At 42.8% G+C, this 23,852-nt stretch overlaps 1 protein-coding gene across 1 annotated transcript in view; it reads left to right on the top strand.

Annotated features, from left to right (window-relative positions):
• Positions 1-3,187: 3,187 nt before the first annotated feature.
• LOC137313443 (transmembrane protein 144-like) overlaps positions 3,188-23,852 on the top strand; it is a 62,701-nt gene continuing 42,036 nt past the window's right edge. The window contains exons 1-5 of the mRNA XM_067979632.1: positions 3,188-3,191; positions 10,460-10,633; positions 15,611-15,733; positions 17,065-17,164; positions 23,405-23,485. Of these exons, the coding sequence (XP_067835733.1) occupies positions 3,188-3,191; positions 10,460-10,633; positions 15,611-15,733; positions 17,065-17,164; positions 23,405-23,485 (482 nt within the window). The remainder of the gene's footprint in view (positions 3,192-10,459; positions 10,634-15,610; positions 15,734-17,064; positions 17,165-23,404; positions 23,486-23,852) is intronic.

Raw genomic sequence — 23,852 nt, forward strand, 5'->3', positions numbered from 1 at the left:
AGTGGAGGCCAAGTCATTAGATGTATTCAAGAAGGAGATAGATATATTTCTTAATGCTAAAGGGATCAAGGGATATGGGAAAAAGTGGAAACAGGGTACTGAATTAGACGATCAGCCGTGATAATTTTGAATGGCGGAGCAGGCCGGAAGGGCCGAATGGCCTACTCTTGCTCCTATTTTCTATGTTTCTATGAACCCCCAATTCTGGAAAACTCTTGGTTATTCTGGGAGGGTTGGGAACCCTAACCGGCATAGACTAGCTGGGCTGAATTGCCAGTTTCTGTGCTGTAAATTCTATGTAACTGCAGTTGGGAAATGAAAATTGGATTGCACATGGAGTAAAGTACGTAAGACTAGAAAATATTTTATATTCAGATCCAAAGTTCTGAAGGTTATGAGGTTCCTTTTGAAGGCAGTGCTTTTTTCAGATTACCGGGAGTTAAGAGTTGAGTTGACGTTTCTCAATAGAATAAAGATGAAGGAACGAATATGGAAGTTAAATAAAATGTTGTTGGGGCGATGAGATAGTAAGAGAGTTATATAATCAAACTGAGGTCTATGAAAAGAAAAGAGATAGGGAGCAAGGGGGTTAGAAAAGAAGTTGCAGTGTTTGAGTAAACTGCTTTCTTTAAGTTTTGGAGAGAAAGATGAAATTAGCCTTGTGAGGCATAAGTTACAGCATCACTAAAAAGCAAATTAGAATAAAATAGACCCTGGCTTCTGTCATATAGAACATTAATAGAGATTGAGCAATTTTTTAGGCAAGTACATCAGCACTGAACGATGATAGGAGGGTAAATGTTACAAGTTAGCACACCTAGCACTCACACGAGTGGAGGCAGATTAGACTGGGGGGATTGGTAGCCGGGGAGGGGGGAGCGGCCCTCGTTCTTTTAATGTGGGGTCAGGAGAAGCATTCTTGTTCCTCTCAGCTCCAGGTTCAGGTTAGTATGGGGGCCTTCAGCCGGTTAGCGCCACGTTGTGCTGTGCGTACTCAAGTGGCGAGTGAAGAGCTGGGCGATCGAATCGGGTCCTGCAAGAAGCGCAGGACCTTAATTTAAATAAATTATTTCCACCTTTAAATATTCCCAATGTGCGCTCCTGATGCTAATGTAACCACCTTATCCAATATGATGGGTGGCGGACTTCCAACTGGGCTAGGCCGTGGAGTCTTAACAATATTATCAGAAATATAAAGGGGAAAATTCTAGAGTTATGTGGAAAATCATTGGAAAAAAAAGTAATGAGTTATTCAATGAGAAAGAAAATAAGGACTTTAATTTATACAGATATGAAAAGTAGAGAGAAAATTGGAAATTGAACACCTATCATTTAGTTAAACACTGGTTGTAGAATTTTGACTAACCTTCTGGCCTCACAAGTGTAAAAGATAATGGGCCAGAATTTACTGTGAGCAGCGAATGAACGGCACCCGCCATTCGTTCGATTTGTACTTGCCCATCGACTTTCCATGAGCTTTCGCACTGGAAGTTGCTGTATGTTAGAGAGGGAAACAGCGTGGCGCCCTCTACAGGGCATCTGGGACCTGTGTGAACAGGGCAGGCAACTGTGTACCTCCTTAACCAATCAGATTGAAGCATCGTTAATGAACAGCGCAGTGTCTGAAGCAGGAAGTTTAAGTTAGAATAGTGAATTCAATGTCAGATCAGGTACAAAAAGCGAAATAATGAGAGGGAAAGAAAGATTGGATTAAGAGAGAGAGAAAAAAGAGACAGAAAGAAAAAGTAAAAAAAAATGTAATTTACATTTTTAAAAAAATCTCCAACAATTAAAAGCTGAAGGAATGAGACTCCACACTTATAAAAGTTATTTTTCAGGGCCAGAGTGGTTGTTTGGCAGTAATTAAGACTTATCATGTCATTAAAAGGGCACTTAGACTGGAATGGGTAAGCCCTAACATTTTGTGGCTAACTTAGTCCGAATCTACGAAGTCAGTACAGGAACATCATGTCGTTCAATAATTGAATGGGGAGCCAGACGGCGAGATGCTGTTTTCACACAGCTTACGGAGGGTCCATGCATCTCGGACAGCAATGTCCGGATTTTCACATTTAACTGCACATGTGCGATGCCAGAAGTTGCTGTCCGATTTGTGCATAAATAACGGTGAATGCTGTTAGCCTGACCTTTATTTTCACAGTAAATTTTGGGCCAATTATTCACCCACAGCAGACATATGGGGACCCAGGTTAATCAGTAGAGGATATTTACAGATTGTTGAGGAATACAATAAATTTTTCAAAAGAGTTCCCAATCCACATTATTAACTTGGATCAAGAAAAAGTGTATAACTGGGTATATGTTGAATATACCGGCCTGGACATCAAAGAAGAGGCAGGACCAGCAGGATGGCATCACCTACTGGAATTCCAGCTGGGAACATTTTGGGCATCAACTGGGGAGGGGTTGAAAGTTTTCTTCCTTATAAAGGGGGCCGATTTCCACAGTCCATGCAATTTTCAATCTGTCCCACAGGCTTCGTGCCTATATGACTGTCCATCTTCACATTGTGCAACCCCCTCCCCAGTTGGTGCCCAAGATGTTCCCATACTGGAATGGGAACCTGCCTTTTTATGTGAATGGCCTGACCCTGCTGGGGTTGAGCTCTCCTCTGACTGACATTGCACAAACCCTACTCCATCATATTTACGGCAGAGGATCAGGATCGAGGAATTTCATGGCAACAGGATGCTAATTAACGGAGGGCTTTTAAAATGCTTGCAAATTAATTCAGGATGAAAGAAAGTTGTGCGTTTCCTCCATTTCTATACGTTGTATTTGTTTGGAACCAGGAGTGATGTTAGGACCGCACAACCTGTGCAATTGCATGGGGCTCCAACCCAGTCAGGGGCTCTGCAGATCCAGTGAAAGGACACCTATGCCCCATGGGACACGCTGATGTACAATATAGCACTGAGCACAACCAGGAGGGTTATTTCGTTGTCATATTATATTAAATAGGCAGCCCGCCTTTATATTGTTAAAAAAAAAACTATTTGCCTCTGGTAAAGGAAAGAGGATCACAGGAACTCGGTCCCAGTGGCAGAAGTTAGTGGAGGTCTGTCCCGGGTGGAGCCCTGGTCTTCGGGTCCTGGCCTCATTTTAGGCACTGATTCCAGGGACAGACTTTCATTTACACTCATTGCCACAATGAGCGTGAGTAAGCATGAGTAAGTGAATGCAAGATTGTGTCACTGAGTGAGCGTTGGAGAATGAGTGCAAGCGAGTGAGCGAGTGAGTTATAACAGGAGTTGTAATCCAGGGGACTGGCAGCAGCCTGCAGCCGGCTCTGACCTCAGCACTCGCCTTCTCACCTACCCCACTCTCCTGCTCGCAGTCATGGCCGAGGTGGGAGAGGAAAAGACAAAATTCAGTTCTTACGAACTATAAGTACCACTCACAAGTCAGATATTATACAAAACTGAACTGCACCTTAAGCACGAAAAGCTAGTTTCTGAGTTGCCATACAGCTCATATACTGAAATCACATCGGTATTTCAAGGCCTTTATAATTGCTCGAAGTCATTTACTCGTGTGTTATTTGTCACTAATTATTTTGTTAACTATTTTTATATTACCTATTGCAAGCATGCCTTTCCACAATCGTGCAGATTTGACACCAAATTAAGTTGGTAGTATTTAGTATTATTGTCTAGTAAAATGAAGGGGCCCCAAATGGAACCTTTGCACCGGTCCCTGCAAGGCAAAGGCCACCCCTGTTTGGAACATTTTTGTAAGTTATTTTACAGTAATGTGGAGAGAAAGGGACTCCAGATGTTATTCTGTTTAACCAGTAGAAAAGATAGGGTTTACCTTTGTTTGAATTTGTTTAGGGAGGTCATTATAGGGCCTAATTTAAATAGCACCGGCTCACACTGAGCGCTCGTTGGGGGGCATTATTAGTTGCAGAGCCACAGCACAAAGGAAATCTGATCTCTTCTGAGGCCTTAGAGGTAGCAGCATAATTAAAGGGTCTAGTGCAGAAGGAGCCCCAGGAGCAAGCAATGAATTCTGATCCATAAATACCGTTAATGAAAAAGTCACAGTAAACTCACAGTCTGAATCACATTAGATTGGCTGCTGTTGTTGACCAGAATGTAAGCTGTTATGAGTTATTATAGTACCATAACTATACAAGTAACACTTTTGGAATATTGAGAGGAAATGTTTCCAGACACAGACTTCCTCTTCAGTGTTACTTATAATGAGTTAAAAAAAAACTTTTGTGCAAAGTCGCTTTCCATTACAATTTCCCAGAATAATTTAAAACAAAAATAGACAGTTTCCTAGAAGTAAAGGGAATTAGGGGTTACTGGAAGCGGGCAGGAAATTGGACATGAATTTAGATTTGAGGTTAGGATCAGATCAGCCATGATCTTATTGAATGGCGGAGCAGGCTCGAGGGGCCGATTGGCCTACTCCTGCTCCTATTTCTTATGTTAAGCTGCTGTGCGATTTGTGAGCTTATGGGTATTCTGGCACTGAAATAATGGCACCTCAGGAAGCAGCAGCACTCAGTTTTTATGGGGCAGTCTGCTCCTGAACGTTACCTGATGCCGTTAGAATAAATCTGTGTGCAAAGCCATCAGACATTCATTGGTATGGATTCTACAATGGTCTGCCCCCTTCAGGTTCAGTCAGCAGAAAAATCATGGAGGAAATGCAGATCTGCTTTCAATCTTCTCCGTTTTAGTGAACTGGCCCCCAGTTTTGCTTTGTCTCTCCTTGTAACTAAAGCCTCTTATCCCAGAGATCATCTTAGTAAATCCCTTCTCTTTCCATGGCCTTCACATCCTTCTAAAGTAGGCTGCCTGAAATTGAACACAGTTTCTGTGCTCACTGACAAGTGATTTTCTCCCTGTTCAAGGGAAAGGGCAGAAAATCATGTGCTGACAAGTGCAGATGCAGAAAGCCCCGACCAGTAAACTAATGATGGCTACCTGGTTCAGAAATATCTCTTTGCTTTTGTGTTCTGTGCCTTCCTTTATTTATAAAACCTAGGATCTTATATGCTCTTTTTTAACAGCTTTATCAAACTTGCCTTTCCACTTAAAAAAACTCCTAAGTCTCGCTGCTCTTCGACTCCTATCAAAGTTTAATAATTAGGTACCTTCATTTTATCAACAAGCCTCCTAGGTGGCACCTTATCGAGAGCCTTTTGAAAATCCACAAATCTCCTTGTAGCAGATGCCTCGGTCCTGCAAATACATCCGTTAACCTGAAGCAATATTACATTGCACCTTTACAACTCTCTTCCCATCTTGCCAACCTTTAATACCCAATTTAAATGGTGATGCTAGATGGGGTCTGGGCAGTAAACCCATGAAATCGAGGACTGTATCGTAATGCGTTCATTTGAATGGAATTTCAGTGTCCAATGAAACAAACACGGAGCAACTAAGTTTTGGGACTCCAATCTCTGCTTGCCGGAAAATTTACCACTTGTCTCAATACTGTTCATTAATGAGGAGGCTGGAACATTCTAGGTCACGATTCTCCTTTGCCGCTATCTGTGCCAATCTGCACACAGGCCATAGTGCAGAGACAGTTCCCCATTCACACTGATAACAGCCAAACAATAATGGGTGTGACAACAGAGTAGAGTAAGTTGGGACAACACCGTTCTGACAAGTCGCAGTTCGTTGTGCTTATAATGGAAGTGCTCAGGAACAAAATGAAGAATTTCAGGACTTTCAGCCTTCATCCAACAGTTTGAACAGAGGATGCTGAAAGAAATGCAGCTCCTACATGATGGAGAGGGCATGAGGATTGGATAGGGAAGGGAGAGGTTCAATGCGAAGAAAGTGCCCATGAGGTCTCACTCCAGTCCTGCCAAATCGATAACCAGAATTCAATTCCCTAAAAAAGGTAATCTTTGCAGTACCAACATGGAATATAGGTCACCAAGGTGGAGATCAGCAAGAAGGTACATAAATTTTAATAACAAGTAAACTTAAAACAACTATTCTTTGAAATAACAATTATTTACATTTGCTGCGAAAGCAAGTCAACAAAGCTGAATACAAAAATAACAGTAACATAACATTAAAAAAAATTATGGTCGGACGACTGAAAGAAAAATACATCACAATTCTGTTGTGATAGAAACCCAATAAAGTTCTCTTGGGTCTGATCCACAGATTTTCACACCCATCGCTTCCTCTGCCCAGGGACCTTCAGGGTGACTCAGTTTTGGTACATCTCATTTAGCCAGAAAACCATTGTTACATGTGCTACATAGGAATGTTTTCTCTTAACAAAGCAAGGGTGATGTAAAAGGTAGATAGTCTTAGACAGCCCTATCCCTGGATCATGGTCAAGAAGAAGGCTGACACTCCCTAGTAAATTGAATCCTGTGGATATTCCACCCCTTCGTTCTATCTCAATCCACGCGGTTCTGGGGAAGTGAGTGACACAGTCTAAAAAGCCAACTCGGTAGTTTAGAGCAAAAGCAGAAAAATCCAGGTCAGACTGAACCAGCCACACGGTACAGTGAAGGCTGTCATTGACCCTTTTTGAAGTGAGAAGACTTGCCTGTTAGTTTTTCTTCCTTGGAGCACCCCAGTAGCAGGCTGTTCGCCATCTTGTACTCTAGTCAACAGTGGCATAACCAGTGGGGGGCAGATTTGTTGTCCCCCCCAATCACTTTGAGGTCAGCCAATTTTGCACGTCAAGACTCTACCAAAACAGACTACAAATAATTGACGTACAACATTTTAATTCCTGATTGAGTGCATGCTACTGCTTTGAGTCAGACATGCTTGAGCACAGAGGTTGGGAAAGACAGAGAGTGAAGCTCTAACGGAGTGAAGCGCTAACAGAGTGAGGACTTTCAACTGGGAATTTGGTGAGTGTGGGAATTAGATGCGGAGAGAGAAGGAGGTGCTAAGTGATTTAAACCAAAGCAACTATAGACTAAGACTGAGCGGAACATAAAGGGAGCCACACAAAGAATCAAAAACAAGGTGAGGAGGAGTGCCAAGGGTAGGTCAGTAAGTATTTAATTTATTGGTTGTTGTTTTTTAGTTGTTAGTGTTTTAGTGTCAGATAAACAGTAAATTAACTTAAAGCTAAACAACAGTTAAATAACTGTTAGCTAACATGGCAGGACAGCTGGGGCCCGTCGCATGCACATCCTGTACTATGTGGGAACTCCAGAACACTTTGTGTGTCCTGGAGAACCATATGTTCAGGAAGTTCCGACAACTGTTCGAGCTCAGGGTTTCTGAGCTTGAGGGGTGGCTGGCCTCACTACAATGCAGATGGGAAGCTGAGAGTTTTGTGGATAGCACTTTTCAGGAGGTGGTCACCCCGCAGCTACTGAAGGAATGGGTGACCACCAGACGGACTAGGAGGAATAGGCAGGCAGTGCAGGAGTCCCCTCGGAGTGTTGCACTCATAATCCAGTGAATACCAGTGAGGGTGTTGACACCCTGGGGGAGTGCAGTCAGGAGCAAATCCACGGCACTGTGGGAGACTCGGCTGCACGGGGGGCGGCAAAAGAAATGCAGTTGTTTCAAGGGATTCGATAGTCAGGGGAATAGACAGGCATTTCTGCAACCGGCAACATGAGTCCCACATGATTTGTTGCCTCCCTGGTGCCAGGGTGTAGGACATCACTGAGAGGGTGCAGAACATTTTGAGGGGGGAGGGGGAACAGCCAGAAGTTGTGGTCCATATGGGAACCAATGACATAGGAAGGAAAAGGGTCAAGGCCCTGCAGTCAGAGTTTCAGGAGCTAGGGAGGAAGTTAAAAAAGCAAGACCTCAAAGGTAGTAATCTCTGGATTACTCCCAGTCTCACACGAATGAGTATTGGAATAGTTGGCTCAGACAGGTTAATGTGTGGTTGGAGCAATGGTGCAGGAGGGAGGGCTTCCGATTTTTGGGGATTTGGGACCAGTTCTGGGGCTGGAGGGATCTGTTCAAGATGGACAGGTTGCACCTCAACAGAGCTGGGACCAATATCCTCATGGGGAAGTTAACGAGTGCTGTGGGGGAGGGTTTAAACTAATTTGGCAGGGGGTTGGACACCAGGATGAAACATTAGAGAGGAGAAACAAGGCGCACAGAGGACTGGGAGGGACAAGTAGCACTAGAGTAAAGAATAGTTCAGAAATAGGAGGGATCAGACAAGGGGGCAAATGCAAGGCAGTCTATGAGATTGGAATGCATGTGTGTAAATGCATGAAGTGTGGTAAATAAGGTTGGTGAGCTGCAGGCTCAAGTCGCCACATGGGACTATGATATAGTGGCAATAACAGAGACCTGGCTCAAAGAAGGGGAAGATTGAGTACTTAATATTCCTGGCTACAAGGTATTCAGGAAAGATAGGGAAGGAAAGAAAGGGTTGAGGGGGGGGACTGGCAGTATTGATCAAAGAAACTATTATAGCACTGGAAAAGAATGATGTAGTTGAGGGGTCAAAGACAGAACCTATATGGTTAGAATTAAGGAACAATAGAGGAGCTATTACGCGAATGGGTGTATATTATAGGCCACCAAATAGTGGGAAGGAGATAGAGGAGAACATTTGTATGCAAATTACAGAAAGATGCAAGAACTATAGAGTAGTGATAATGGGGGACTTCAATTATCCCAATATAGACTGGGACAGTACAGTGTTAATGGCAAAGAGGGGGAAGAATTCCTGAAATGTGCTCAAGAGAACTTTCTGGAACAATGTGTTTCCAGGCCATCCAGGAAGGAAATAGTGCTGGATCTAGTTCTGGGGAATGAAGTGGGTAGGTGAAGCATGTTTCAGTGGGGGAGCATTTGGGGAACAGTGATCATAATATCATTTGGTTTAGAATAATTATGGAAAAGGACAAGGATCAATCAAATGAGAAAATGCTTAACTGGAGGAAGGCAAATTTCAGTGAGTTAAAAAGGGATCTTGCCCAGGTGGATTGGAATCAAAAATTGGTCGGCAAAACAGTAATTGCACAATGGGAGGCATTCAAGAAGGAGATAGTTTGGGTACAGAGTAGACACATCCTTATGAAGGGGAAAGGAAGGGCATCCAAAGCTAGAGCACCCTGGATGACTAAAGATATAGAGATTAAAATGAAACAAAAAAGAGGCTTATGACGACTGTAAGGTTCATAATACAGTAGAGAAGCAGGCTGAATACAGAAAGTACAGAGGAGATCTAAGGAAGGGAATTGGATAAATACTTGAAGGGAACATTTTTTACAGGGCTATGGGGAAGAGCAGGGAAATGGGACTAATTAAATAGCTCTTTCAAAGAGCCAGCACAGGCACAATGGGCTGAATGGCCTCCTCCTGTGCTGTACCTACTATCACTATGATACTATGAACGGCAACACTTCATTGGAAGATGTTGTTGTGGCTGTGGTGTGTCAAGTCAGCCAAATCTGGACTTTGACCACCTCCAATTCTTTGACCTTAACCCTATCCTTGCTGGCCAAGAACTTTTGAAACTCTCAGACAGGGCAGCCAAGGTTGTATATCAGTTGCGTTCCCCTTAAATTGGAGTTAATCTTTTCACAACTACAACCACTGGGCCACCCATAGCAATAGTATAGGTTTGTGAAAAAGGGATAGGTTTGTTGTCCTTTTCCTGTTCCTAAAGATGCTTCTTTTCCTAGGTAAGGTAACTTACATTTAGGGATGAGCAAGCGGCCTCTTACAAAATGTGAACCAAATCTAATCTATGTCTGAACACATTCCCTGCTTCCATTTAACAGCTGATATGTATGATGCTTGCATACTGTTAACTGAATACTCGATGGCCCCCTGATAGGAGTAAGCACCTTGTAGCAATTACACTTCTCTTATATTCTTTTGGTTTTTTTTGATGGAAATGCTCTGAAGGGTCTGGAAATAAAAGTAGTAACTACCACCCCAATCTGAGTGTTTATTCGGACATAACAACAAAGCTTAGCTCCCGGCTGCCATTTTCTAAATGAAAAGAAGGCTCAGTTTTAGCATGATTTCACTGACCTATGCTCAAATAAGTTCAGGCCTGGATTTCCTTTCATTCCTACTTATGGGCAACATCTCTTGTTACGTAGTGTTCATAGTGAATACATTTACTGCTTTAAAATCCAATGGGCATTTCTTTGGCAGGTAATTTGCAAATAACCGATGACACCATAGGCTGAATAAAGACCCATATCAACACCTGTGAAAGGAGCACGGCATTATTTTCCTCATGCCTGGTCACACTGTGTATCTCAGCTTTTGCGAGACTGACCGCTCCAGAACCGTGGCTCTCTGTCAAGCAGCATGTCATTTAGCCTGAGATGGTCTCTAGCATCGATTTGCATTGGAGCAGTGTATGTTATTGGATGTCATTCAGCAACCCACAAAAGCAGTTTCAGCAACAGTAAGTTAAATGTTGCACATTTCTGGATAAAAATTAGCAACTGTAAGACAAAATATTAAAATTGTTCATTATAATTTTCTTCTACAAGACAGGATACTGAAAAATGGCACTCCGGAGACTGGGTTTACTCATACAACAAAAGCGGTCACAGAGAACATCACAGGCACCTTGCCACTGGTCAAAGGTTTTGTCGCTACAGCAGTTGCTGTGATTTGTTTTGGCAGTAATTTTGTCCCAGTGAAGAAAATTGATACAGGAGATGGTAAGTTTCTTTCCAGGGATTTTTTTTTTGGAGTAAGCTCACTCCAAGATCAGCTCGGAATGGCCTGATCCTAAACCTCCATTTTACAGCTGCCATATTGTCTGCTGAGAAAGACTGCAATATATCTGTTGTAGCATAAGCCTTTGTAATGTGCTTACTTTTCATAAGCATTTTAAAAATGATTTTTTTTATTGTGCAGTCACGATTGACCTCACATTATCAGTGGCCTCGTTGTATATCTTTATTCACAAATACTTGTTAAAATGTCGTCCCTATCATTTCCCCAAGATGACATGCCAGTATGTTTTTCCAATTCTTCTGCCTGCTCTGCTGAAAGGTATTCATGCTGAGGCTGTCACTCCCTCGTACCTTATCCATGTTGGCCATTCTTCATGTGATGAGCGAGACAATGGGTGTCAGCTAGCTTCTAACTTGACTGCTGTCCATGTGTGTTGTACTACACCTTTGTATGTCTAGCATATTTCGGGGCTGTAGGAAACACAGAAACAGGTAAGGCCATGGATGTATTCATTTTTGCCTGAAACTGGGCAACTCTTATATCCTGAGTGGAACCATGTTACGGGAACATTTGCTCTGTGCTGGTGTGTCTTACTGGGTGTGTACAGTGCTCATTTCTTTCTAAGTGGTAGCAGTGGAGCCCAGGTGTAGCACATGTGCTGTGGATCTCTGCATCAGGTAAGAATAAAGCTTCAAGCAGGAGGTGTGCAAAATATTTCAGAAGTAGAAATAAAGGTATTGCATTCTATAAGCTCTGTTCTCTCCCTGATTGTATTCCATATATTGGGCTCGATTTTAAAACAAAAGTCCAGGTGCATTGGGGGCGGGGGGCAATGAAAATCGGCTTTTTGAGGAGTGGGCAGAAATCCCGGCTCCAAGACGCTGAAGAACCCACGTGACCCAGAGTTGTCTGTGTGCATGCCATTCCCGAACCCGGAAGTCTCTCCGGCAATTAAAGCCGGCGGGACGATATTTTAACCACTAAATCAACTAGTTAAACTCGTTAAAAAATGAATAAATGTAATTTAGATTGAAGGCAAGCTACTTCAACGCTGCCTCAACATGTTTTCTGTGCTGTGTGAAATATGGTATTGGGAAGTGGTCGGGTTTCAGCCAGCAGCCAGTTGGACATTTAAATCCCTGTTTGACAGATGGGGATAAAAGGTGAGTTATTGCAGCAGGACACTCAGTTCTCTTAGACAAACTTCTGGCTGGGAGATCTTTGTGTTTACACTGAAAATTCTTGGTTTCCACTCAGAATTGTTCCATTTACACATATTTACCAACTTTTCAGACTCCCTCAAACTGACACCATCAGTAATGGGGGGGGGGGCAGGGGCCCGATGGCTGCATTCATCACTACATCCGAGGATGAGGAACATCACCATCCTCACCAGGCACACCGTGCACTTCCACCACTTGTAGCTCCACAACACAGTGCTGCGCCAGAGGCATCTGCACAACAGCACAGAGGGGAACAACAGAGGGAGCGACGTCGCAGGAGGCACTACCCTCGTCAGAGGTTCTACAGACCGAGGCAGAGCTTCCTGGACCTCTCTGAGAAGCAGTGCTTACGGAGGCTGCGAGTGAGTCACCAGGTGGTTGCAGCACCTCCTTCATGCTGAGCTGCTCCCAGTGGCATCTCATTACCCGCGCAGTTACAGTCACCACTGCCCTCAACTTCTTCACCTCTGGATAATTCCAGGGTGCCAACGGTGACATCGCTGGGGTCTCTCAGTCGTCTGCACACAAATGCACAAGACAGGTCACTGATGGTTTGTTTCGCAGGGCCTCACAGTACAGCAACTTCCCCGTTAACGACCTCAGCCAGAAGGACAGGGCAGTGGGATTCCACTCTGTACCCACAGGCACAGGGTGCAATCGATTGCACCCATATAGCAATCCGAGCACCTCCACAAGAGCCAGGACTGTTCATCAACAGAAAGGGCTATCACTCCATCAACAATTGTAAACAATTTTACAACACCAAGTTACAGTCCAACGATTTTTATTTGAAATCTACAAGCTTTCGGAGGCTTCCTCCTTCCTCAGGTAAATGACACATCATCACTCCATCAACACTCAGCTCGTTTGTAACCACCGCAAAAGATTTCTTCAAGTTTGTGCGAGATTCCCTGGCAGCTGCCATGGTTTTTTCATTCTGAGGGAATCCAACCCGGGCCTCTTCCACACGTTGAACACCCTTAAGGACTGGCTCCTCAGGGACAAGGAATACCCCCTGCACACGTGGCTGATGACACCTCTGAGGAACCCCATCAGTGAGCACCAGCGTCGATACAACAACAGTCACATCGCCACCAGATCGGTCATTGAACGTGCGATAGGACCGCTGAAGATACGATTTTGGTGCCTCGATCATTCTGGGGGAGCGCTTCAATAAGCACCAGCAAGAGTGGGTCGCATTATAGTAGTGTGTTGTGTCCTGTATAACATGATGCAACATGGAGGGGTACCAGTTGATGAGGCCCCATGCCCTCATCCAGCATCCGCATCAGCAATCAATATTGAGGAGGAGCAGGAGCAGCAAGAGGAGGAGGATGAGGGGATGGAGGAACCCATGACCAGAGCAGTGGCTGACCTGGCTGCTCATGAGGCCATGGAGTCACTCATATGTGAACGGTTCTCATAAGATCAGAAAGTGAGAAGAGTCCAGACCTCACACCACCTGGGAAGGGCAGTGACAACACCAGCAGCCCCCCCACCCCCCCACACAAAACAGTCCTGCAACTACATGTACACCCACTGTAAAGTCGCCCACCGAATGGCATCAAGTGTCGCTGATCATGATGAAGCACATGAAAGGGTGCTATCACAAAAGCCAGTCAAGAATGGGCAAGGGCCAGACTCGGCCACCTGGAGAGGAGGCAGCATTGCGGATACTGGTTAAGAGGGGGGCAACGGCTAAGACGTGGAAGTGCTTTGAGTGGCGTCCCCACTTCCATGTCCCCTTTCACAATCATCCCTCTCCTGGACCAGGCCCACATCACTCCTATCACCTTGCTGGAGAACAGTTTGGAGGACATGTGTGATGCCTTGGAAGCCTAGCTGTAAAGTTTCTGTTTGCCTGTTTACAGCAGCAGAATGTTGTTCACTGTGAGTCCGAACGGCTGTTGTCAGGGCCTGAATGGACTCATTTGTGAGTCATGCTTGAAGCTCAATGGAGGCTAGCCTTCTCTCCATCGCAGACATTCCCAAACTTACCTGCGACAATATCTCAGACATTTCAGCAGTTACATGCAACACCATCTCAGACAGCTCCTCAAGTCCCTGTCACACTATCTCAGAGATTCCCTCACATACCTGTGCCACGATTCCACTAATGCAGGAGTTGGACTCTTCCATCCTCTGTGCGATTGCGGAGAGTGCATGTGGCACCCGTTCCAGTACCTAGCAAATGTGCTGCTGTCCCTCGATCATTCTCCTTTCAAAGGATAGCCCCGGGGTTCAGCATTTGTGTCCAGCTGAGCAGAGCCTGGAGAGGAGTGCACCCACCGACACGGACTCTCCACAGCTGCCCCTGCCCCCAGTGTCTGCTCGTGCTCACTTGTGTGTGGTGACTCACCAGGTGCCAACCCAACTAACTGACTACTAGGACCCACTGAGGTGTCAGTATCTGCGCTGGTGGATGGTTCACTAAGATGTGACGGTGCACCCTCAGAGTCCGGGAGCTCCCCTGAGGAATCACCCTCTGCCGTCACTGCGGTCGTTGAATGGCCTATAAGAGAACAGAAGGCAATATTAAGCATCATCACAGATGTGTCATGTTGCAATGAGCATACTGAGGTGTTCAACATGCCAAGCATTGTTAACATCAATTTATGTTGTGTGTGATGAATGTTAAAGTTGCGTCACCAGACGTTTGTGGGGTGCCAGGCTCGGTGTCCCCGACGGACAGGCACTCGAGGATGTGCTGATCTCCAGGGCCTCCTCCTCCGCCTCCATGAGGACCATTATTTGTTGTGGCCCCCCTCCAGTCCTCGCCCTCTCCCGTGCATTTTGCGCTCTCTTCTCCTAGAAGGGGAGAAAGTACAGATGTGTGAGTGAGTGATGGTGAAGTGGTCAGCTGATGAATGCATTGCTTTGGGTGAGGCTGACCATGGAAGAGATGCATCAGAGGGTGAGCATGAGACGGAAACATCACATTGGATCAAGATTGGGGTGAATGGTAGTGGTGGGGTCACAAATATTCGGTGGTCCTGTAGGTAACACCTCTCTGTCTGAACACTTTGATTGCCTTGACAACGGGCAGTTGGAAAGATTATCTGTAATCACCAGGTATTGTTCTCTGACTATAAATGCGAAACGTTCAAGGATTCCCACACTCACCCGACGAAGGAGATAATCTCCGAAAGCTTGTGATTTTCAAATAAAATTGTTGGACTATAACCTGGTGTTGTAAGATTCTTTACATTTGTTTAAAATAGGCCTCTGTTAAAATAGTGGACGTAGCCATTTCATATGAGCATGTGAAGTGTTTGATTGCCAAAATCTGCACAGCGTAATTTCAAGATCTAACATAAATCTGGAAATTACAAAGTAGTTACCAACAAAAAGAGAGAAGTTGTGGCACAGAAAATGGAGAACCTATGAGTTATGTTTAAAGATAATTTACAGACGATGTAGTAGAACACACATGGATAAGTTAGATGTGAATTGTTCAACCCCATTTGTCTGAAGTTCATTTTTTTGAGGACAACACAAGTTCAACTGCTTTTGAAAGTCTGGTGCTATTGCTCAGCATTGCTTATGGCAGAGGTTATAACATTCTTGGCCAACTTTTATTTCTGTATAAAAAATCTTATCAGTGGACATAGACTGGCAGTTTAATCAATACTTGTAAAAGGCATTTAAAAATTATTCTCCTGATCGACATACATTGTTCGTTTAGTACACTGTGTTGACAAATCTTGCTGAGATCTTGAACTCTGTATTTTACAGGCTTATTTTTCCAGTGGATTTTTTGTACTGCAATATGGGTTGTTTCACTGGTGGTCCATCTAATCCAAAGGTGTCCAAAGTTCTGGCCTCTTACGATGTTGGGTGGATTTCTGTGGGCTACAGGTATGATTAATTGCTACTTGATTTCATACACTCGGAATGAAGAAACTTTTCTTTATGTGATGGGCGTATGGATGTGTTTCTAGACTATAAATGGAATAAGGAGAAATATTTAGTGATTCTTCAGAAAATATGACTATCCAAACACAAGCTTTAATACAGCAGCATTACTGAACTTGAAAGTGCACTTTGCTTTGGGCCCATTTTATTCTGTCATGTAGTTACTAACTGCTTGTTGCATGAGGGATTGGATGGTGCACTGGAGTAGATCAGTGATGTGACACCTCTATGAGATAGGATTTGATACAAACCAGAGAGACGCGGTGAACATTTATTTTCTGACTGCTGGCTGCAAGGGTTATGAATGAAATATGTTTGGACAGTCTGGCCTCAGTTTACATAAATTCCCCATGATTCAGCACAAACGTAACTGCGTGGGAAATTTTAAAATTCACACTGGCTATATCCAGCCCAGCTCTCTCACCTGAGATTGTGGGCTTGTTGCTGTCACTGGGTGCCACAAGTGGACACCTCTTCCATTCCTTCAGCACTGACATCTCTTATTCTGATGAGTACAAAATCCACCCCATCCCCCAGAAAAAAACCTCACTTTCCATATTTGTTCATATTCAATCCATGTTAAAATCTAATTGAACACCACAAAAATCAAACCCAGATTTCCTATTAAAGCAGTACTCAAATTCAGAATTGTGAAAATATGATCTCAAAATTTACTTCAGTTAGGAAATGTGTGAAGTGCACTTTGTAAAAAAAGATCAAATTTCCCCCTAAACATCTGAGAAATTTATTTCCTCCCCTGCAGTTTTCTCTCAACCTTTCCTGGAGAACTATACCATTACTGTGGAAGGCTCTTCAGGCCCAATCATTTCCTTACCCATTATTTACAGTTACTCACTTCCAACAGCAGTCACTTGCTTGTGGTCAGGAATGAAACCTTCAGGTCTTCCTAGGGCACAGGACCAATAGTAGCACTCTTACCTCGGCACGGACTAGTGGTCAAATTTGGGAGCTGGAAACTGGAGACCTCCTGATCTGTATGGCTCGGCAGTGCCTTTATCATCAGAGTATCAGAGAAGTTGGGTGGGAAATGTGTGTTTATTGTACAAAATGAATACATTTCACCCTTACTAACATGGCAATCATTATTCCAGGTGGTGGAGCAGTGACCAGTCATCTTTGTATGTTAATGACAGAAGGCCCTAGGTAGCCAATGAGGTTTATTTTTGAAGAATAGCAACAGCATATCAGAAACCTATAATAGTACTTAAAGTAAAAACGGAACGTTTTTGATTAAATTATTTCCATTTTTTTAGGGAATATCACAGTTATTCCCATATTGAAAACAGTTGGGCTTGGCATGGGAGTTTTAATCTGGGCTACCTTTAGCCTTTTAATGGGCTGGGCTAGTTCAAGGTAGGTAAACACCTTTATCTATAATTAATATTGATTTAGTGCGTCTTGTAATAATAAAGAAGTTGTGAAAATTTACCTTATTGGCAAAGAACTGAAGCACCCTGGCAAGTATTCTGCTGTCAGTGGAGTTTCCATTGGTATAGGAAACCAAAAATACACAGAGCTTCAGAATGAGCCTATTTGACTTTGACTGTGGGCACAGAATTAGGACTCGGGTAAGCCTCACGCAAGAATTGAGGTCAGAAGAAGCTTTTTTCCCTAAAAGAACAGTAGTAGACGCGATGAACATACATCCGGCAAGAGTGGCTGAGGCTGAGACAATCGGCTAATTTGAGAAAGAACTGGACAACTATCTGTTCCAAAAAAGCACTGGTGGTGGTAGGGATAGGTACAGACTAGGAGGATGAAGTATTCCACCCACAAGCCAGAAATTGTGGGGTCTCGCTCCACTGGCACGAGTGCAGTGGAATTGAATCTCCATCTCCATGGATGTAGACCCAGTCCCAAATCGTGGGTACAGGGTCATTTGCATATTCGGAGTGGGCTACCAGCGCTTGCGAGAACATATTAGCGACACACAACCCAATCCGCCCTAGTAAGGCCGACAGCTGGAGGCTCCACCACAGGTCCCTCTGGGCCCTTCCTGGGCTGAAGGAAAAATTCTTTAAGAAGTCTCCAATGGGAGGCAGGATTCTTTTAAAATAAGGTAATCGATCCCCTACAGGATCAATTCACTTCGCTTGCTGAAAGTTGTTGTGTTACTTGGACAATGCTGGAATGTTGCCTGGAGAGCATCAAGCCAGATTTGAACAGTAGACTCGTGGGATGGATAAATACTTTGGAGTTTTGCTTGATTACCTCTGGGGATCATGGGGTTTTTATGCACAATTAAATGGATTGGGTGGAGTCCACAATAGTTTAACTTGCGTCTATTTAAGAGAGGAAGAAGGAGGTCAATTTCTGAGGAATACAGTTATGGAAGGGGTTTTAATTTTAATTCTTCTTTGCTCCACCTGTGCAAGAGATCTCTCTAATCTCAGCATGTCTCTCCCCATTGCTAGCCTGAGCCTGTGTCGATCAATTTATTTCAATTTAAATAATGGAGCCAAAATTCTTTGGACTTACTGCACTGCTGTTAATAGCATCCTGTTCTGCCACTGGCCTCTACTCGTGACCCTGCAGGAGTATCCGGGACAGCTATTTAACATATTTCTGGTGGGCACCCATGACAGTGTGGGCAAACCTCGGGCACTAGCTGGTGATGGGGGCGGGAGAAAGGTGGTGCCATGCAGCCACTGCGAGATGCTGCTGATGGGGGCCCCCACCAGGTTCCAGCTCTCCAAGTGATCGGCCCTTGATGGCAAAAATTGCTAAGGATCAATTCCAGGATATTCCAGGTCATGACAACAGCTTGGAGACCCTGGTGGGATCTACTTGCATTCCTCCAATGACCTGGATGCCAGTTGCTGTTTGGCATTCAGATCGTTAGGTGCAAAGGAGGTGGGGGCTGTGCGGGGGTGGGGGCAGCAGGAATTCTGTCAGGGTAAGCCACTTCACTGGCTCTGCTGCAGTTACAGTGGATGATCAGGAAAACTCTCACAGAAATTCTACCCCTAAAGGAAAGATAAAACTAAGTGATAAAGGCTCCCGAGCTGAGAGATGTCCTTGTTATCTCACCAGCTGAGTTCAGGTACATAAACTAGGTGCATCCAATTTAGATTTAAGAAAATACTCCGTCATGCTGACTAGTTGTTGGATCTTGTAAGGATGTAAGAGTCCCATTTCAGTCACTTTCTGTGACATACAGGGAAGTCTTGCTTCTATTACCATCTGGTTCTTTATGAATGAACTTTATAGAATAAAAAAACTTTCCTTATAGGTCAACCTAGTGCAAAAGGATCACAGTACACTTGAAAATGTTGGAAAATGCACACAAAAAAGTGTCAAAAATCAAAGATTTCTGGGGGAAGTGTGTCCCCAGGAGTTAGTATGAAATACATTTTGCATCACTGGAACTCATTTCCCCGCTTCAAAAATTTCTAATCTACCACTGCAAAAATTACACTTTAGTTCCCCCCACCTATATTAAACTGATGGAATATTGGGTATAGCTCCAGGTTAATTTGTAAGTTCATGTCCTACTGAACAAACTGAATTGTGGGATGGGATCCCAAAACACAAATGAAAATCCTGAAATCCGATGTTAGAAAAAAGGATTCAACTTAATCAGTCACCTTAAAGCAGCCCCTGGTCATTGGCCTTTATTCAGGGCTATTTTTCAATTGTACTTTGTTTTTTTGAATTGTCAGCTTTTTTTTGGGTTGAAGCTTTTGATCAGCTTTCTCTGAGCCATCTAGGTTGTCATGTATGTGAGAGCCATTTACTTGCTGCACCTCCCTATCTGGGGGGGGGGGGGTGGAAGAGTACAGATTACACTGCTGTGCACACCGTTATTTCAAAGCCTTAATAGCTTTTTACTTTAACATTAATATAATATACTGCTACACTGTGAACAAGGACATCAAATGTGTTTAATCAGGGGAAATTCCACAAAGTAGAGCCCCAACCTAGCACAAACATGCCATTTTTTTCCGGCCTGGGAATCTAATTATAATATTCCCTGACCTTGAAAAAACACATAATTTTAAAATGAAATGAATTTGTCCACATTTAGCATGTGAGCATGTATTGAATTGTGTGCCAAAGTAAATTATGCCTTTGAACTCATGCACTGAAAGTTGGAAAATAATCAGGACAGTTGCACTAAATCTGCATTGGCAAACCCACACACTAGTTTATAGGACTTGGACAGTAAAACTATAACATAGTTAAACCATTTCTAATGCAGTTTATAGTACTGTGTTACTCAAAGTGTCTATCAAAGCCACATTAACATTAAATTTTGATGATCACACATAATTATCATAAAATCCAGATGATAAGTTGTATTGGTACATAATTTACTCTCCTGGTTTTACTGCCGTTGATTTTGATAAAACACTCTGTCAGTTGTTTTATATATTTGGCAGAATATGAACTAGTCATGAAAACGTAAGATCACAACAAAGCAGCAAGCTCCAGCAAAATATCAGTTATTGTTATGTTCACAGTTTTGGAACCTATACCCAGCAGCCTCCTTCTGAGATCGATAGCCGCACCTGAATTTACTAAAGGATAATCTACATATTGCAAGTCTATTCTATGTACCTTAAACAGCTCACTGGAATTTTTCATTACAGCACCCCTCATGGAAATTCATTCCTAAATGGGGATTTTTATCACTATGCCAATGACATGAATGTAACGTCTGTCAGGAACTTGTTAACCTCCTCCTTCCTCACAAACAGTGGATATATTTGTTGATCACACATAATTATCATAAAATCCAGAGAGCTTTGGAAAATTATGACTAACGCATCTGTAATTTCCTCACCTATTTCTTTTAGTACTCGGGTGGAAACCATCAGGTCCTGGAGATTTGTCTATTTTAGTCCCATTATTTTGTCCATTACAATTTTTTGTTTGTTTATATTAAATCCACTAAGTATTTGGTACAATACAAAACCAGTACATCCCCCTAAAAGGTAAAGGCTCCACTTGTGTAGTTAAGCAACCATGGTGAACAAATGAGGTAAGAGACAGTGTCAAGCTAAAAGAAAAGACTTACACAAATGCAAAGAAGAGTGAAAATTCGGCAGGCTGGGAGAGCTATAAAAAAACAACAAAGGGATACCAAGAAAATAATGAGAGACAAGAAGGGAATATTAAAAAAAACTAGCAAGGGATATCAAAACTAACAGCAAAAGTTTTTATAAATATATTAACAGAAAGAGAAAATATGGGCCCCTTACAAACAGATGCTGGCAAGACTATAATGGACGATAAAGAAATGGCAGACTTGTTAAACGAGTAGTTCGTATCCATTTTCACAGTGGAGGAAGAGGACAAAATATCTACGGTACAAGGGAATCTAAAAATAAATCAAGGTGAGGAACTTAGTGGATTTAATATAAACAAAAAAAAAATTGTAATGGACAAAATAATGGGACTAAAATAGACAAATCTCCAGGACCTGATGGTTTCCACCCGAGTACGAAAAGAAATAGGTGAGGAAATTGCAGATGCGTTAGTCATAATTTTCCAAAGCTCTCTCGATTCAGGAATTGTGCCTTTGGATTGAAAAATTGCAAATGTCACTCCATTATTTAAGAAGGGAGGAAGGGAGAAGCCAGGTAATTGCAGACCTGTCAGTTTAACATCAATTGTGGGGAAGTTACTGGAATCTATCCTCAGACAGAGTGACCGAAGACTTGGACAAGTATGAACTGACCAAAGAGAATCAGCATGGATTTGTGAAGGGTATATCATGTTTGACTAATTGAGTTGAATTTTTTGGGGAGGTCACTAGCATGGTGGATAGGGGAGTGTCTATGGAAATTGTCTATATGGACTTGCTGAAGGCATTTGATAAGATTCCGCACAAGAGATTATTCGTAAAAATGAAAGTGCATGGAATTGGAATTCACCTTGTGATATAAGTCGGTATTTGGTTGTGAAGTAGGAGACAGAGAGTAGGGATAAATAAAACATTTTCTGATTGGTGGGATGTGACGTGGTATTTCTCAGGGATCTGTACTTGGCCTCAGCTTTTCATCAACTTGGATGAAAGAATAGAGATTTGTATATCCAAGTTTGCAAATGATACTAGGTTAGGAGGCACAGTAAGCTGTGTTCAAAAGTTCCATTTGCAACTTTATGTTTCTGACATCAAACATTCCCCAATGCCAGAGGAAGGTATGCATGAGCTAGCAACCTGTAGCAAGAACAAAATGGTAACTCTGGTGTCCAGTGCCATCACTGGTGGCTGATTACTTTTGCCCCGAGCTGCAACACAAAATCACAAGATACTTGTGGATGAGGGATGCCATTTGCCCTACATTGCTACCATTGCTGCATCTGGTTGTTTCTGAAATTATTCCATGGTTTTCATCTCCACCACTCTGCCCAGAAGTCCATTCCAAATCTTGACCACTCTCTGCATGAAGAACCTCCTGATATTAGTCATAAAGTTAACTTTTTATAGTCTGAACCTGTGTCCCCTTGTCCTACTCCCACTGTTTAATTTAAAGTAGTATTCCGGATTAACCTTTTGCATACTAATTACCATCTTATATACCTCTAAAATATCACCTCTCAGATGCCTCCTTTCCAAACTGAAGAGCCCCATTTTCTCCAGTCTTTCCTCAAACCTCAGACCCTGACATTAGGGATCAACCTCATAGTTCTTCTCTGCATTGCCTCCAGTGCTTGAATTGCTCCCTTGTTTCTCAATGACCAGAATTAGACACAATGTTCAAGGTGCAGTCTGAGAGCACTGTACAGTTTGAGCATGATTTCCTCTGATTTGTATTCCATGGTTTTGGTGATGTAGTTCAACATTCTATTAGCTTTGTTGATTGCTGCTGTGCATCTGTTGAACATGTTGACCATTGAGTTTACTAAGACTCCCAAGTCTCTTTCAATGTCATCCTTTGTATGTGTAGTACTTTACACTTGTCTTCATTAAATGTCATTTGCCATTGTTTAGACCACTCACGTATTTGTTTAGCTCATTCTGTAGTTTCTAGGCTGCCTCCTTCAGTGAAATCATTTCACAAGGTGCTGTGCCTAAGAAGACATGTATAATGCCTTATTTATTTCACAGCTTCCTTCAGAGGCAAGGCTGTAATATTAATGGGGTAATAAATGGCATTTATCAGTCTAAAGACCTTACACTCTTCTCTTGATCACCACAGTCTGACGATAATCCTGCAATGATAGGAAGACTGCACATAAAATTCCATGATTTTTTTTGTTGTTAATACATACTGAAGGTTATTTCAGGGAAGTTTATTAAAATACTCAATGTTGATAAGAACATAAGAAGTAGGAGCAGGAGTAGGCCATACAGCCCCTCGAGCCTGCTCCGCCATTCAATAAGATCATGGCTGATCTTCAGCCTCAACTCCTCTTTCCTGCCCGATCCCCATATCCCTTGATTCCCCTAGACTTGATGGTGTTTAAGCAAAAATTAGTTTGAATTGTACTATTGTGTTTTTAAAAAAAAATTGCTTGTATATGAAAATGTTAATTGCTTTTCTTTAACTAAATATTATCCCCATTATATCATAATTCAGTGGTATACAAAAGAGGATACCACCTGTTTAATGCGATCAGATGTCTAAAATGGTCTTTCTTCAGGTTTGGCTGGTTTGGATTGGACGTACAGAAAGTTCCAAGTCCCATCCTAAACTACATTGGAACAGCAATGGCAGCTTTAAGGTAATAACTCGCAGGTTCAGAGATGTACAGAGCTGTATTCCACATTTAGGAATATTTATGCAACAAGAAACCATGCTGAAAGATTGCTATCTGTGCAACACAGCAATTCTTCCAATATTTATTCAACTAAAAACTGCAAACCATAATTTTGTTTGGAAAAAAAAATCACTCCCCAGGTCTTGGGCTTTGTAAGTTGCTAAGTTAATAGGTTTCAGACTTGTGGTGCAGAAATCTGAAGATTGAATGTTTTTGGCCTCTTGCTGGTCAATTTTTTTCTAACACTGTGCATCAGAATGTGCCAGTCTGCTATGCCTGTGATCAACTGTTCTTTCTCAGTTGTTATGATATGCTTGATATGATCATATCT

This window comes from Heptranchias perlo, chromosome 1, assembly GCF_035084215.1.
Source record: "Heptranchias perlo isolate sHepPer1 chromosome 1, sHepPer1.hap1, whole genome shotgun sequence".
NCBI lineage: Eukaryota > Metazoa > Chordata > Chondrichthyes > Hexanchiformes > Hexanchidae > Heptranchias > Heptranchias perlo.